General features: G+C 37.8%; 1 protein-coding gene across 1 annotated transcript in view; it reads left to right on the top strand.

The window, feature by feature from the left end:
- The window catches only part of LOC127448896 (protein MTSS 1-like), a 77,734-nt gene that overhangs the window by 19,817 nt on the left and 40,540 nt on the right, over positions 1-17,377 (top strand). The window contains exons 2-3 of the mRNA XM_051711830.1: positions 3,297-3,358; positions 7,296-7,369. Coding sequence (XP_051567790.1) covers positions 3,297-3,358; positions 7,296-7,369 — 136 coding nt within the window. The remainder of the gene's footprint in view (positions 1-3,296; positions 3,359-7,295; positions 7,370-17,377) is intronic.

Raw genomic sequence — 17,377 nt, 5'->3', positions numbered from 1 at the left:
GTGCTTGAAGCGCTTCACACACTCTTAGGACAGGAGCTGCTCTGGTTGACTACCGTGGTGCGGAGTTCAGCTAAGTGACACACAAACACGCCGTTGATGGCATTTAAATATCCGCTTAAAATTCCCTTATTTGGGCATTAAGATGTGATTGGAATTTGAAGTGCACAATAATCAATTATCTTAACCGCGATCAGATGATTATTTCATAATTGTGACAGGCCTAGTTGTATCATTTCTAGTTGTTGTTATTGTGAGAACCTAATAACTTTTATTTCAAGTAATCAAGTAATGCTAACGACTCTTCAACAAGGCAGTTTATAAGAACATATTAATTATTACTGAAGGATTTATTATAGAGATTGGCAAGTCAGCAATTTTATGAGGCAGATATTCTATAAGCAGGATTAGCTGTTACTGAAACCTGTTATTGCAAATAACATTAGCTTGATTAGGATTATATATTTTTGGTCCAGTGCACACGTCGGACTCTTGGCTCATTTATTGGTTTTGGCCAAGTGAAAACATTATGGCCATTCTTAAACGACATTAAGAATAGAATTCGAAACGATAAACCTAAATGACCAATCCTTTCACCCTCCTATATAATATATCCTATATGCATAAAAATACAAAATAGACTAGTTCATGGGTTGCCTGAACAAAGAGTTGATTAATTGGTCTTAAGGTAGCTCTGTATAATTAAGCTTCACTGAACCCGATTGGATGCTTTTCTGAAATGCTGTTTACATAAGACATATTTTTGATCATTTAGTTGACCTTGCTACTAATTAAGCTCACTAAGACAGTTACCATTGTGACCCATACTCCTGTTGTGTTGTTGTTTTTATTTTTTCAGCAGGTAGCAGTTAGGCAATTTATTGTTTGTTAAAGGCCCACACAAGGCACGTTACAAAGTGAATTCCTAAAATTAGCTTACGTTGTTTCAATGGAAACAAGTCTTGCAGCATTGCTCCATTTTTAAAAACACCTTGAGAAAATTTTGACCCATAACATGAGATTTGACACTGATATTCAAATATCAAGATGAGATATTGAATTCAATTACAGTTGACTGCTAAAGACCTACTGCAAAATGTATTCAATGGCCATTGGAGAGTGTGTGTTTATACAGTCGATATTTAACGCACCCCATGTGTGTTCTGCAAAGATGGAGTTCATTAGTGTTATTGCAGTGTGTTTCAGGAGGCATATTTCTCCAATAACCTCCATGTTTTTCATGGATATTTCAAAATTTGCTTGGAATTTGGTGACAAAGTCTGCTTTGATTATTTGAGGTAGGTTGAAAGGCAGGGTCATTTCAATGAATAGATCTTTGGACATTTTTTAAATATTAGATAATTGTGAAACTGAGATATTTTCTGATTAGTGGTCGACTGATATGGGTTTTTTAATTGTCGATGCCAATATCCAGAGAGCAGGGTGGCCGAAAGGCTGATACAGTGCCACACAGTTTAATATAGTAAATAACATAAACATAAAATTGCTTAAAAAATAAACTCTTATTTAGCACTATATTTACTCCGTTTCACACAAAACGTGGTAAAAAATAATCTAAAAAAATTATATTGTATTTTAAATGGTAGATAGCAGTTTCTTCTGATTTCTGTTTAGTTATCAAATTTTAGTAATTTATTTGCACATGAAGAAATTGTTAATATATTAGGAAGAAGGAAATAACAGTACACACAGTAGTCCAGCAACCATGGATGGATGGCATGTCCACGTTAGCAATTGGAATTTCTCCAAAAATACTGAATCAAACCAATTGAAAATACAGTGCACAGTGAATAAAATATTAACATAGCACACGTCAAGCGCGTTTACCTTGAAGTTGCACCAGAGACTATTTAACAGAGACAGACCACTTCTATTAAAATGAATGGGAGAAATTAGAACATCCAACTGCAGCCAACGGTCAGCCGATGTAGATAGGAAGTCCCGCCTTACAGGTAAAAGAGCCAATCACCTTGAATTGACACCTGTCAATCAACTCGAAAACGTGCATGCGCATTAGTTATAAAAGCTGGGAAAATTGCATTTTTTTAGCATAATCTGATGTAAATAAGCACCATTTATGATACCAGTGTTGTCAGATTTTACTGCTGATTTGAAAAATGTTATTTGATTGTAATCTTGACCAGCCGTTTTGGAGATTTCGGTCTTTTCCCATTCAAGCAGATAGGAGCTGCACTGTTATGACTGTCATGATATTTGCCTTTTTATCATTAGACAAGACAGTTAAAAGTTACAGGGAACTGTTGAGGAGAGAGAGGGAGAATGAAACAGGCAAGCACTTTAACATTATAAGCTCAAACACGTCTGCCACGGCTCTGATATGCGGACCTATTATTGTAGTAACACGATGCATGTAACAACAAAATGAACCATGACTGGTCGTTTACATGTCTTAGTCGCTTCACATGCAAGCAGGCGATTTTCGGCACCCTCAAGAAAAAATCGGCCAAACAGGAAAATCTATCGCCCGTTTTATCGGCGATATATCGGTCGACCACTAGTTCAGATGTATGCAAATATTCAAAATGACAACCTACAAGAGTTTGAAAATGTTGTTGTGACTGGTTTACATGACATTCAGTTGAACAATACATTCTGTATGTTGTTTTATTTGTAACTGTAAAACGAAGCTATAGTTAGATTCCTTTGATTGTTGCATAATCATTTACTCATCAGAGTTCTAAGTTTGAAGTTGTGCATGACTCATCCCTATTTGCATACTATACTCCTTAGTTTACATGTAGACTTGTGAAAAACTACATTGCCAAGGCTGTTTATGGTGTAAACACACTGCACCATAACAACAACTTCCTGTCATGTGATCTCAGCATTTTGTCTCACCATTTTCATCATCATTCTCGTGGACTTCAAACGAGAATTAGTAGTGGTACTTGCTAAGCTTAATTATTAATAATGTTCATACTTGGGGTTCGGAATTTACCCAAAGTATTACATTTCAGCACTTAACTCATCCCACACCGTTTGCGCTACACACATGTATGACGCCTCAAATTGTGAGGTAAAAATCGTTTTTTGTTTCTAACTTTTTATGATTTCCAGTTACGTTTTACACTTTTAATGTTTTATGGTTTGCCGTCATGTCCGGGTTACTCAATAGAGTCTAGTCAGTAATTACAAATTAATGAAATTACTTTTAAACAGACAAATATTGATGATATCCAGATGACCTTTGGGTAAAGTGTAATGATTTACCCTGGTTTACCCTGACTAACCCCTCTCCTCCTCTGTTTGCTCTGTAGGCGAGTTATCCTGCCTGGGAGGACTTTGTCACCAAAGGTGCTAAGCTGCAATCACAACTGAGGTAAGAACAGACTTCCTGCATTATACAGAGACATGAACAATCACATTCAGCACTCATTTGAATAGAGACTGATTATAGTAATCTTGTTTTGAAAGCAGGAAATGGGCTTGATTATTACATCAGTCAGGAAGGATTAGTCATTCAGTAGGCTATATTGAAAGTTATTAGAGAAAACTTTGAGAAAATGTATTTTAGTTTGCAACTGTGGTAATGCAGAGGTAGAAAGTATTGAAAAGTAGATCCAATTTAACAGTCTGATTTTGAGCAATATTTCAGCCCAAAATATAAAAATAGTCTTCATGTACTCACCGTTTTGTTGTTCCAGACCCGTAAATAAATACATTCTTTGTAGATATTTAGAATTTTCACATTGCTGTTTCCATACAGTGAAAGAACATTGTGACCCAGGGCTTTCAAGCTACAAAAGGGTTGTGAAGGGTCCAAGTCTTTTGAAGTCATATGATTGCTTTGTGCGAGAAACATACCAAATTTATTTATTTTTTCTTCCAATTTGGAATGTCCAGTTCCCAATGCGCTTTTTAAGTCCTCGTGGTCGTGTAGTGATTCGTCTCAATCCATGTGGCGGAGGACGAATCCCAGCTGCCTCCGCGTCTTAGACCACCAACCCACGCATCTTATCACGTAGCTTGTTGAGTGCGTTGCCACGGAGACATAGCGCGTGTGGAGGCTTCACGCCATCCGCAGCATCAACGCTCAACTCACCACACGCCCCAACGAGAACGAACCACATTATAACAACCACGAGGAGGTTACCCAATGTAACTCTACTCTCCCTAGCAACCTGGCCAATTTGGTTGCTTAGGAGACCTGGCTGGAGTCACTCAGCACACCCTGGATTCGAACTAGGGAACTCCAGGGGTGGTAGCCAGCGTCTTTTACCACTGAGCTACCCAGGCCCCCATTCACTGAAAATCTTGACATCCTCCCTACCTTTCCATTACTAGTTCATGAGTAGGAGTTGCAGTCAGATCTTTTAAATCTGTAAACCCAGTTCACAAAACTGGTCTAAATGATTTGATTTGTTCATGAATCGCACTGTTCTGGTTCTCTAATTTAACTCACTGACTCGCAGCGGTTAACAGCTCAATGGAAGGAAAGTTATTAGTGAATATCGAATTAAATTGCTTTCTATTTCTCATACAAATCTATCATATGGCTTCGGAGGACTTTAAATAGTCCTACAGACTACTTGAACTTTTATGCCACTTTTGTGTCCTTTTTGAAGCTTAAATGTTCAGTCCCTGTTCATTGTAATTGCATGGAAAATAGTGACCAGCACAGACCTCTGCATTTCTCCTTTTGTGTTCCATGAAAAAAAGTAAGTCATGCGGGTTTGGAACGACACGAGCGAGTAAAAGTCAAATTGTAGATGTAGTGATGAGTAAAGAATAAGCCTGAAATCAGGTAATTTAGAAAGAAAATCCCTGCTTTAACTTGGTACTTTATATGAGGGCCAAAGCAAGGGAGAAAAAGATCTTTTAGTTTAGCCGTTGGTCCAATTTTTTAATAGGCATCCCCTCTGCCTGACCTCTCTGTTCTCTGTCCCTTGAGAGTAAACAAGCTAATGACCCTCCCAAAGGTCCACTTCATTCCTTCAGATAAACATCAAACATACTCCACTCACACACACCATTACTGCTGCCAACTGCTCTGTCTGGACTGCCAATAGATGACTAGGAACCGGTTTTAAGAGTTCCTCATGAATTTGGGTATTGTTGGTGTTTTGGTAAACAGTATTGATAAATGTTAACCCAACAATATATCACGTTGCCGTTTTGTCTTGTTGACCAACATCACAGTACATGCGAAAATAGAGTCTAGACCAGCAGGTTTATGGCTGCTCAAATTTTAGTCAACATAAAGTCAAAATCGTTGTATCTCTACCATTGACCCAACCGTTGTTCCTAGCCCTGCTCAGAGCAGAGATGTCTGTTGAGACTCCTATCAGGCACAAAGGCTTTTGCATGACTTTGTGGGGCTGCTGTAGGGAGTTGGGGGAGCTGCTGAAAGGCTTTACTTTGTAGTTCATATCACCTGATACCACAGAGCTCTCTATGATAAACTAAGATCTCTCTCTTCAGAATGAAGGCTCTCAATGGATCTCTTCAATAGCACCATTGACCCTGTCAGTATGTGCCCATGTCCCACCCGATGAACACACTGACACACTGAACACTTTCCATTCAGCTCCTCTGTCTGTTTTGTTTTTCATCTTCTGGTTCATCAATGTTTTACCATTTTTTTTTTTTTTTAATGCATTTTGGCAGATGTTTTTATCCAAATTGACTGTGCATTTGAGGTGCACATTTTATTAGTCCATGCATTCTCTAGGGATCGAACCCATGACCTTGGCATTGGTAACAGCATGCTCTAGTAGTTGAGCTACACGAACAGTAATCAAATGGGGTGTTTCTTAATGCAAAGAATGCAGAGAATGGGCTTGTGTTCTTATGAAACCAGTCTACCTTGGAAGAACGAACTTGGAAGGACAGGAGGACATAGAACGCATCTATTGCGAGCTTTGAGATGTGCTGTGATCTTCCTGTTGCACAGTTGACCATCCCAGCACATTTGAAGCCAGTGAGAGAACTACTAGCGTTATCACACCTGTGACAGCATTATTGCCATCACACCAGTGAGGTTTTGCAGGACTAGTGACGTGTTGAAATAAAGTCCATAAACACTAGTTTCCTCTGTGTTTATTACTTTATTAAAATCATGCCCAACAGAACAGCTAATGTTGATGGAGTATAACGACTCTCGCGAGCCGTCAGACTTTCACAAGCTTACAGCAGGAAACTCTTGATGGAAAACGCAACTGTGATGAGGAGGGCAAGGCCAGGCGCCCATCCTTACGGCCATGCCCTCCTCATCACAGCAACAGTAAATATCCTTCATCTGCCAACGTATTACCCACAAGCCACCATACAATGCATCCTCGATATTTGGCCTGATCAGGAACACATCCGGGTAATTTTATGTACTGGCAATCGCTGTACTTACATTCTTGAGTATGGAATTAAACTTTGGCAGTGGATGATGACATCGAACGAGTCCTTGAGAATGTAAGAGTCAGAAGAATGCACATTGAGAAACAGCCATGATCAAGGTTAGGGATGTCATGATTATAGAATGTATCTGACAATTAAATGTAATACAAATCATTGAGTATTATGATTAATTATCTGTTTTAGGGCTTTCACAATAATAATGATTAAAAGTCATAAAAATTGTAATACTTCTTAAGGTGTGTGTGTTTCATACGTAACTTATGAAGTAATTTATTCATATTTATCAAAAACCTAGCATAGTGGGGACAACCTTTGCAGGGGCAAGCACCACTCACTTTTCCTTGTAAAAATCTAGTCTAATTATTTTGAAAGTACGGGCATGAGTTGGCCTCTATGGAATCCAACTGCAGAATGTGAATAACATTTTTGCTTGTCATTTATAAAATTCTTCACTGCTTTTGTTTATTTGTTTTTCTTCACTAAAACAGTTGCTTTCTGCAAGTGTTTTTGTTGCTAGTTTAATGCTTTCAGCTAGCAATAGTAGTGTACTACTCTCAATTCTGTTAAAGCATTTCGGTAAATTTAGCTGAATTCCACCCATTCCCCCCCTCCACAATTAGTACAGAAAATATGAAATTGTTTGCTTTTTTTGTATTATAGCTGTGTTGCAGTTTAGTTATCAGCATCATCAGGTATTTGAATGTCAATCAGCCAAAGCATTGCGGTTTGTGGTACTGTTAATGTTGGCTTCTACAAGTTCACCTGGTGCAAGCTCCAAAAAGCCGTCAGTGGAAAATTTGTTTTGATATAGTAACTTTGGTGAGAATGAAGTTAAAGCAACTTTTCTCAAGAGTTTTAGGTTTTCCTTATAAACATAGGTTTAACTTTCTCTTTCTGTTGTTCAGGACAACAATCATCGTAACTAGCTCATTCCTGGACGCTTTCCAGAAAGTCGCTGACATCGCAACTGGAACACGAGGTAAGACGAGATGTTTACCTTTTTGTCTGTCTCTCTCTCTCTCTGTCCTGTCTCTCTCGGCACAAACAGACTATCTCTCTGGTGCTCGTAATGAGAAAAACAGACGAGTCGTACTTCACAGGAAAGGTTATTCATCAAAAACATGCATTAACTCAGAACAGCTTAAGACTTTTCCAGTCTACAAAGTCCCTAATGTTTTAAGACAGATGTGGGCGATATGACCCTAAATTGGAAATATATAAATCTGGTGGCCAAAAGTTTGGAATAATGTACAGATATTGCTGTTTTGGAAGGAAATTGGTACTTTAATTCACCAAAGTGGTATTCAACTGATCACAAAGTATAGTCAGGACATTACTGATGTAAAAAAACAGCATCATCACTATTTGAAAAAAAGTCATTTTTGATCAAATCTAGACAGGCCCCATTTCCAGCAGCCATCACTCCAACACCTTATCCTTGAGTAATCATGCTAAATTGCTAATTTGGTACTAGAGAATCACTTGCCATTATATCAAACACAGTTGAAAGCTATTTGGTTCATTAAATGAAGCTTAAAATTGTTTTTGTGTTTGTTTTTGAGTTGCCACAGTATGCAATAGACTGGCATGTCTTAAGGTCAATTTTAGGGCAGAAAAGAAACACCTTTCTCTAGAAACTTGTCAGTCAATCATTGTTTTGAGGAATGAAGGCTATACAATGCTTGAAATTGCCAAAAAACTGAAGATTTCATACAAAGGTGTACACTACAGTCTTCAAAGACAAAGGACAACTGGCTCTAACAAGGACAGAAAGAGATGTGGAAGGCCAGATGTACAACTAAACAAGAGGATAAGTACATCAGAGTCTCTAGTTTGAGAAATAGATCCCTCACATGTCCTCAGCTGACAGCTTCATTGAATTCTACCTGCTCAACACCAGTTTCATGTACAAGAGTAAAGAGAAGACTCAGGGGTGCAGGCCTTATGGGAAGAATTGCAAAGAAAAAGCCACTTTTGAAACAGAAAAACAAAAAGAAAAGGTTAGAGTGGGCAAAGAAACACAGACATTGGACAACAGATAATTGGAAAAGAGTGTTATGGATCTTAACCCCATCAAGCATTTGTGGGATCAGCTAGACTGTAAGGTGCATGAGAAGTGCCCGACAAGACAGTCACATCTATGACAAGTGCTACAGGAAGTGTGGGGTGAAATGTCACCTGAGTATCTGGACAAACTGACAGCTAGAATGTCAAGCATCTGTGAAGCTGTCATTGCTGCACGTGGAGGATTTTTTGATGAGAACTCTTTGAAGTAGTTTAAGAAGTTCTGAAATTTTTTAAAAAAATTGTAATAATAATTTTTCACGTTATTAATGTCCTGACTACAGGGCTCCAGACTGCGACTAAAATGGTCGCAAATGTGACCAAAAATAATTTATTGCGACTATAATTTAAAATCTAGTCGCCATTGGCAACAGTCGGGTTGTGTGCGTTCATATGCGGTTTCATCAGATATCATCTTGTGAGTTATTGAATACATCTATAGAGTGTGCACCCAGTGTGTCTCGTGCCGCTTTTCACTCGTTCTGTTGTGATGACGAGCTCGCTGCACCGCACGCAACAACAACAAACCCAGCGCGAGAGAGTTGTGACCAATTGACTCTTCTGAACTGGATCTTTTTCATGAATCACCAGAAAAGAACAAAGGGTTTGAACTCAGGAGCTCAGGTTAGCAGTTTGAATTAGATTCACTTCAAGCATACGCCTTCAGATCAAAAGATTTCTAAGATCATGAGAAACATGTCAGTCAAGTGTTTCAAAAATTTTGACTGGTAGTATGTATGTATGTATATATATATATAAAACTCATGTTGATGCTCATAAAATTGAAAATGAGTCCACGTAAAAACTCAGTATTGCTGAACTGTTTACCTGTATGGTGCAGATTTGTAGTAGTACGGCACATTTTTACCAGTCAAATGTAGTGAAACCTGTACTGGAGCCATTGCAGTGTTATACAGCTTATCTTTGCATACAAAATGCTTTATATTTTACATTTTATATCAGCTGAATAAAATTAATATGGTACTGTTGTCTGCCAAAAAACAGATATTATGCTATTTCCTTCAAACCAAGTCTTTCTCTTGATTGCATTCCCACAATCACACCTGAATAGTCATGTCTGTCTTTCGCTTTCTGTATGTTATGTTTTGTTTAGTCTTGTATAGATATTGGATTCCATACCACATTTTAGATTTTTCGAAGCTTAATTTTAGTTGTAGAATTAGTTAACCGACCAAAGGACTTGGCTAATGTTGACTGATGATAAATCGTAAAAATACACTTTTGTGCACTTAAAAACCTTTAACTTCTTGGGGTTAAGGTCCTCAACTATAGAAAGCACATCATGCATCTTATACCTTGCTATATTATTCATTTACATTGCAGACTAGTTTGAGGGATATTGGTGCTGCTTTTAGGAATTGCTTACTTTACTTAAGAGAGACTGCCCGTGAAAACAAGCTTTATCTTATCTGTTGTCCCATCATGTTTATTTTCTGTTTTATCCTTTGATTATAACTGAATCAAACACTGGAAAATCTCACCATTAGGGCAGTGTGCTAACATCCGAATCAGCAGTGTAAAAATCTAGTCACCCTTGGCAACAAATGTACAATCTTTATTTGCACCGAACAAGAAGAAGGTCATGGCGGTATTGTTCTCTGCTCAGACAATTGGAGGAAGGCATGTCTGTCTCATAATGGCCCAGATTGAGTTACACAGCCGTTAAGGTGACCTGCTCGTTTTCAACAACCTTTACGCTGCTTGGTTGTGCCTCTGGCCCTTTACAACACCGCTGCGATATAGCCGTGACTCTGTTTATCTTGTTGATAATCCAAGAATTTTACCTTGATCTTGTGTTGCTTAACTCTGAATGAGAGTAACATAACAAAAACACTAGGGGTGTGTAAAAATATTGTTTTTCCTATTAATCGCGATATTCATTTGAACGATCTCGATATTGATTCTTAAATCCCAAGATCGATCTTTCACTCAAAACCCTCTACTGCAATGAGAGGAAATCACTCGCATTTGTATTTGGCAACTTGCTGGTAAATGTTTACATTTCACTCACCAGTAATTGTGTAGTTGTGTTTAGTCGTGAAGTGTTCAGCAGCAAGATCCTTTCACTGTGTGTTGAGAGTAAAAGTTGTTCTGTGTAATGTGTATTCAAGGACGAGATCCTATTTGAATACCTTTGTTTTTTTGTAGTTGATCAAAAACAACTACAAAAAAAAAACATTTTATTCTAATCATGCAGAGCAAAGATGAGGTAAAGCCATTCGAGTCATCTTTAGTTAACATGCGCTCATTTAAAGGCACTTTTACAGAAATGCTGTTTTTTGTTAAAGATACAGTACCGGTTTTAGCAAGTGTTCAACAAATCAATGTAAATACTTACATATGTAAATAGTACAAATTATGCAATTTAACAATAAATATGTAACAAAAATAATATATGAAATATAATATCTTATTTATTGACTGAATACATTTATTTGTTAATTTTTAAAAAGCCAAAATGTGACCAAAATGATGAAAAAGTTATAAAATATAATTAGTAAAATTTATATTTTCCTAATGAACCTAGTTACAAGGTCCCCTGTATAATTAACAGCATTAGCTGGGAGATCATTTCTTTTATATGTAAGCAAAAGGGACATTATAACTGAAATAAACCCATATGAATCGATATTGAATCGAATCAAAATCAGAATCGAATCGAATCGAATCAAGAGCTTGTGAATCAGAATCGAATTGAATCTGGAAATCTGTATGAATACCGAGCCCTAAAAAACACACGATTTTGTCCATGTGCCATTTTGAATCAGTTTTGAGTTTGCCTTAAGTTTTCTTTTCTGATTGCTTGTATGGAGAATGAACAGTAAATTTAAGCTATATTGGATTAAAAAAAACCAAACAAAAACAAAGTAGGTTTCTCTTTCTGTTTAAGCTCCATTTTAGACATATGACTTGTATACTTAGTGTTGTTGACATACTTTTCCTTTCCATTCTAATTGGACTACAAAGAAGCATAGCAACCATAGCACATTATAGGTAAATGTTTGGTTTGTAACCTAATGCCTGTACCCTGCTGCTGAATCTACTGCCCCATGGCAAAACAATGTCATATTTGATTCTAGTTTTGAGCTTGTGGTCAGAATTAAATGTGACAAAAGAGAGACGTGGCGCTGTGAAATAAAAAATGGGCAATGTTATTTTTCTATTGCTTGTTCTTGTTGGTTGTACACAGTATTGAACATACAGCACAACTATGTTCAATTATTGATGTTCAAATGTCTTTTTAGCCAGTTCATTTAATAAATCAGTTCACATCCACATTGGTCTACATTTAAATTACTCTGAATGTGTCAGAACTCAGCCATTGAATTGGTTAGAGTGATTACTAAAGCCCAAGGTATACTTCAGTCAGACACGATTGCTAGGCATATGCGTACAGGACTCATGACGCAAATGTAATCATCAATGTGTGCGGCCCTATTTTTCTAACCGTGCGTATGCTTAACGTGCAGTATGCGCATGCGCAAGTAATTATTTGCACTAATTAGTGGGTCCACAAGGTGAGACACGTGAGACAAGTTACTTTGCAAACATCAAACCATATAAGATTCAAAGAGACATGGTTGTTTTCAAAAGTCTGAGTCCAGTGCTTCGATTTTGCATTTAGGCCTATCTATTTTATTACGGGTTATTTTCATTGCAAATGAACAAGTAACAACAATGGTAACATTTTGAGGGAAAAGTTTACTTGAAAAAGAAACATGAATTTTAGAGTTTCCCAGTAATTTGGTATGTCTTCCCATTTCTGTAAGAGTCAGAGTGTTGGGAATGTTGATTTAGCTTCAGAAAAATCTAAACAATTTGGTTAACAGGTTATCTAGAAAATTTCACAGTATTTTGAAGTGCTCACGATAACAATATTGTGCATGTTAATTATCACGTTATACCTCACTATTGCATATCGGCAAATGTCTGTTGGAGCCATTGCTGTCACGAAGAAGTGCTATAGATGTCTTTATGGATCGAAACTCCTGAAGAGATAAAGTCCAGTATCTCATAGCAGTTGTAGCATGCATGCGCCAACCCCCTGTGTATGTGTGCACAGTCAAATAAAGTATACTTTAAAGGCTAGCGTTCGACTGTTCGCAGACACTTAAGCATTCACTTCAAAACCGAAGTATACTTTGAGCTTAAGTCAACAGCTCAGTCATTCACTGAACCGCACATCATTGCTTTTGGTCATATCCAATTTAAAACAAGCTATAACGTTATTGTGTTGCATGTCCTTACTTATTTTGTACTTATTTTTTTATTGTTCACACCGAATGCGTTTTTGTATCAAGAACAGCTTCCCATCACAGTTCAAACATTCAAGTCACGTGTGCCAGACTTCTTCAGTGCTCTATAAACCGGCTCTTTCAGTCAACAGTGCACAAATCACCTGCTCCACTTAATGGTGCTTTGTGTTGCAAATGGTTTTGTGTGGTAAAGAGAGAAAGAGAGGGATGGTTTGACCACTCATAAGTTCAGAAAATGTTTACATTGAGATTTGAAGTCCACGTCTATTGTCAGAAATGCAACATGAAAATCTCAGTAAATCACCCACTATTTATTTTGACTTTCTTAGATGCCCTAATACTTACGCTCTGCTGACATGTTTGGAGATTACTTTTTCAGTAGCGCAGGTGTCTCATGAAATGATTTTATACACTGTGGTAATTACCCAAATGGTATTGTTTTCTAATAAGCCAGAAAAAGTTTTGATCTTTTGTCAGAGCCATGGTGCAGTGGGCTGTGCTGTGGTGCTTAGGACATATAAGAGCTGTTTGCTCACAGGGACCCAGGTTCGAGTCCGACCTGGGTCATATCCTGATCCAACTCCTCCTTCTCTCTCTCTCTCTCTCAACCCTACTTTCCTGTCATACTCTACTCTCCTCTAAAATAAAGAAAGACCCCCCTCCCCCTCCATATTTTAATTGGTCTGTCATGGCATTCTGTGGTCAAATAGTTTTATATAGTGATCATCTCCATTTTACAGCCTCATTCCATTGATCCCGTGCTTTCTCTTCTTTCGGAGTACTATTTTTTTCAAGTCCTCAGAGAACAGCTGGTGGCCTAAATGTGCTGCTCATGAGTTTTTGTTTGAGTGAATTGAGCATAAGTATCGAAGGAGAGCGTTGTAATGTTCAATTTTCAATTATACTTTCAATATGTCCTGGAACTGGTTGTATAAGGCCAGCGCTGCCACAATCTTACGTGGAACTGCCCACTGTCATGCTGTCATCATGAACTGCAGACCAGTGCCTTTAGTTTTACCAGGATGTTGCCTGACTTGGCGACAGCATCAGAAGAGGCCTCTTTTTTTTATCTTCTATGTAATCTTTATTGCATAATCTTTAATGAAATGTAAAGAGCTGAATTATGATGAACATATGGGGGGTCTCAAAGCTAGGCTCTGTTACGCTGTCACTGGCTTGGGTGCCGTTTTGGTCTCGCACCTGTTTTAAGCTGCGCCTGCCTCTCAGCTGCCATGCTTTCATACAGGAGCCACACCAGCCCTAATGAGAAGCCAGCTGTCTGTAAATTTATGGCCTGTGTGCAAGCGTTTGTATCCCAAACTGGCCCTGCAACGTCAGACCACACTGCAAACATTCCAAAAACAGGAAGGATTATAAAGCAGTAGAAGGACTGGCTCTTAAGCGGGAATGTATGTACATAAACACATACACTGAGCTGACCCTCTCTACCCATTATCCCAAACCCCAGCTGAGCGAGCTTGAGCATGGGGTGGACAGCTGTTTAGCCCCATGACCATTCAAGACTAAATATGTATGTCATACAGCTTTTTTTTTTAACAGTTTGTCACTCCTCTGTGAGCTATTTTTCTCTACTAAACTACAGTGGCACGAGCAAGTATTTGAACACTTAAGTCACATTTAAATGTGTTTATGTCTTTGTATTGGAAAACAAAATATCAATAACCAACTGGCATCTGCAAACAAATTATACTTTTCTTAGAACTAGTTTCATGTTTCTTAGCTATTATTAGTTTGCTTTGGGACTAGTTGTTAAAAGTAAATTTTTGGTGGATGACTCAAGTCAGTTCCACTCAAGTTCACACAGGTTTCGGAACCACATGGCCACTCTGGACATGTCCCACTAACGTTTCACTAAGAGAAAGTGTCCAAATACTTTATATCTTATTGTTGAACAGTATACCTATTGTTTTGTTATTTTTAACCTAACAAACTTGAAACTTTTGCTTAAAAAGTGTGCTTGTGCTATTTGTCTTTTTTTTTTTTCTTTTTTTTTTTAAAGCCACTTGATTTGATATTTTGTTATCTATTGCATTGACATTCAGACATTATAAAGGAATATTCCAGGTTCTATTCAAGTGAAGCTCAATCGACGGCATTTGTGGCATAACGTTCATTACCACAAAAAAAATCCCTTTTTTTAAAAAAACCCCCCCAAAAAACCAAAACAAATCTGGGTTACAGTGAGGCACACATAATGAAAGTGTTTGGGGGCAATTTTTGGAGGGGCTAAAGGCCCAAAAGCCAACATATTTAGGCTTTTTATTTAGCCCCCTGGGTGATCACATTTTCTGCATGGAGAAATTGCTTTGTGAATTGTATGGTTGGTGACATACTGTAGTTGATATCTAGCCTTTAGGTTGTTATTGCGTTTTTAAAAGACGAACAATACTTTTTAAATTGAGAACTTGTGACTGGTTACCAAAGCAGTAGAGGTGTCTGTTACATAATTTTCTTGGCACACCCAATTGTTTTATCTGAAGTGAAACTGCCTCTGGAGTTTTGCAGGGTAATGAAATATTTTCAGTATGCTGCGCATAAGATGCATGACAAGTATTTCAGTTTAACACTTGATTGTGACCAATTAATTTACAGTTAAGTTATTTGGTTATATGTATATTTATGGTAATTACTCCCTCAGCTTTGAAAAGTGCTATACAAATCAAATTGGCTTAATGATGTACTCATTTTACTCTGATTTAAGTTTGCAGGGCTATACTGTACTAAACCCCTATGCTATATATACTAGCGCTGCAACGGTACATCAAAATTCACAGTCCGGTATGTACCTCGGTATTTCGGTCACGCTTCGGTACAGTTTCAGTACAGCAGGGAAAACAAAGAATCTTTCTTTTATTTATTTTGAAAAAATAAACAATAAATTCTTATCGTGATGGCTCATTTATACGAAATAACAATACAAACTTAAGAGCCTCTTATATGCACATTGTATAAAAACGTAATAATAAAAGTAAAAAAAATATATAATAATTGTAACAAAATTAAGACAGTAGCTGTGCAGATGTCTGTGTCTTTTGCCTTTCAGCTCACCAGTTGTACGTATCGCTCAATTTTGTTTTTCAGGAAAATCAGAATATCCACATTATCAGAGGAGAGGTGCTTGTTTATATAGAGTGGGCACTACAGAATTGCTGAAATGTGGTCTTGCAGGAACTTTATAAAGGGGCTCAAGCACGTTAAGCTGATGCTTATATCCTGTGTTCTTGATGACTGAGTATGGTCGCATATCTGCAGCAAAAAATACCCCTATGGCGTTCGTTATCCCTTTAGCTCTGTCTGAGCTTGCAGCAAGAGGCTGCTTAAACGCTGTGGCGAGACTAACTTGCACAGGCTGTTTATGCTTTACTCCCGTAAACTCAAGAGACACATGTGGATGATGTCGCCGCAAATGAGTCATCATGTTTGATGTGATACCGGTGCAACAGAGCCGACACACAGCCTTCGTCCTGTTCACTACTCGTTGCCCAGTATTACTGTAGTTTACTGAGAAACCATAATACTCCCAAACAACAGATTTTAGAGATGGCAGTGGGTCTTCAATCTCTGGCTTATTTAAGTCTGACATATTTATATTTTGTTTAGTTCCACCACAGTTGGGAAAGATAGCAAGCTAGCTAGTATAAAATTCACATGCATTTATCTGATTCGCAATTTTTTGTGTACTGTCTGGTGCTCTGTTCTGTGAAGTTTTGGTTCCATGCGGTCTCGTGTTGCTTCGCAATCTTTTATCATTTTAGTACCACACGGTTTTTGTTGCTCATATGTTGTTTTAATATTGGTTTCACGCGTGCTAAGATATGTAATAATTCGTGTGACTGCGTGTACTGTACCGAAGGCCCTGTATCTGTTCGGTTCGGCGCGGATACATGTATCGTTGCAGTCCTAATATATACAGTGGCCCAATAAGGTATTTGGACACACAAGCTGAATTTAAAAATGAATGAATTCCTTTGCATTTGAGAACAAAACATCAAATAAATTTGCATTTATTGTAAAGACAAATAGATAAACACACTTTTCAAGCAGAATATTTAACAAAAAGAACAGATACATGGTTTAAAATTAAGACAAAAAATTATTTGGCCACTCGATAATGGCTTCATTAAAGATTACAAGTTCAAGTATTTTAGTTTTTAGATTGCAATCCTTCCATTTGCAGAACTACTTGACACTGTCTGGGCATAGAATCAACAAGTTTCTGTAAAAACTGTGGTGAAAGTTTTCTCCAGGTTTCAGCCACCAAAGCTTTCAGTTCATCCACACTACAACATCGATGATCTGACATTTTCTTCATAGGTGCTCTCTCCAGATAAGCAAAAAACGTAATCTTCCATCCTCCACAATTTGGTATATTGCAAAAAACTTCACAGATGAAGGACTTGTGAATGAGAACAGAAAGCGCACAGGCAGACCCAGAAAGACAACCAGCAGATTGGACGGGATAATTGTGAGTAAACAGGAGAGAAACAGGCAATTCAAGAGAAACAGGCAAGAAACGGCTACAAGGATTGCCTCACACATCGATGAGAATGATCAGATCCAACTTAGTTCGCAGAGCATTCGAAACAGGATCAATGAGTATTGGTACAGAGAGATAGTAATGTGGC

Source organism: Myxocyprinus asiaticus, chromosome 12 (genome assembly GCF_019703515.2).
Source record: "Myxocyprinus asiaticus isolate MX2 ecotype Aquarium Trade chromosome 12, UBuf_Myxa_2, whole genome shotgun sequence".
Lineage (NCBI taxonomy): Eukaryota > Metazoa > Chordata > Actinopteri > Cypriniformes > Catostomidae > Myxocyprinus > Myxocyprinus asiaticus.
This window is presented reverse-complemented; position numbering and strand designations above follow the sequence as displayed.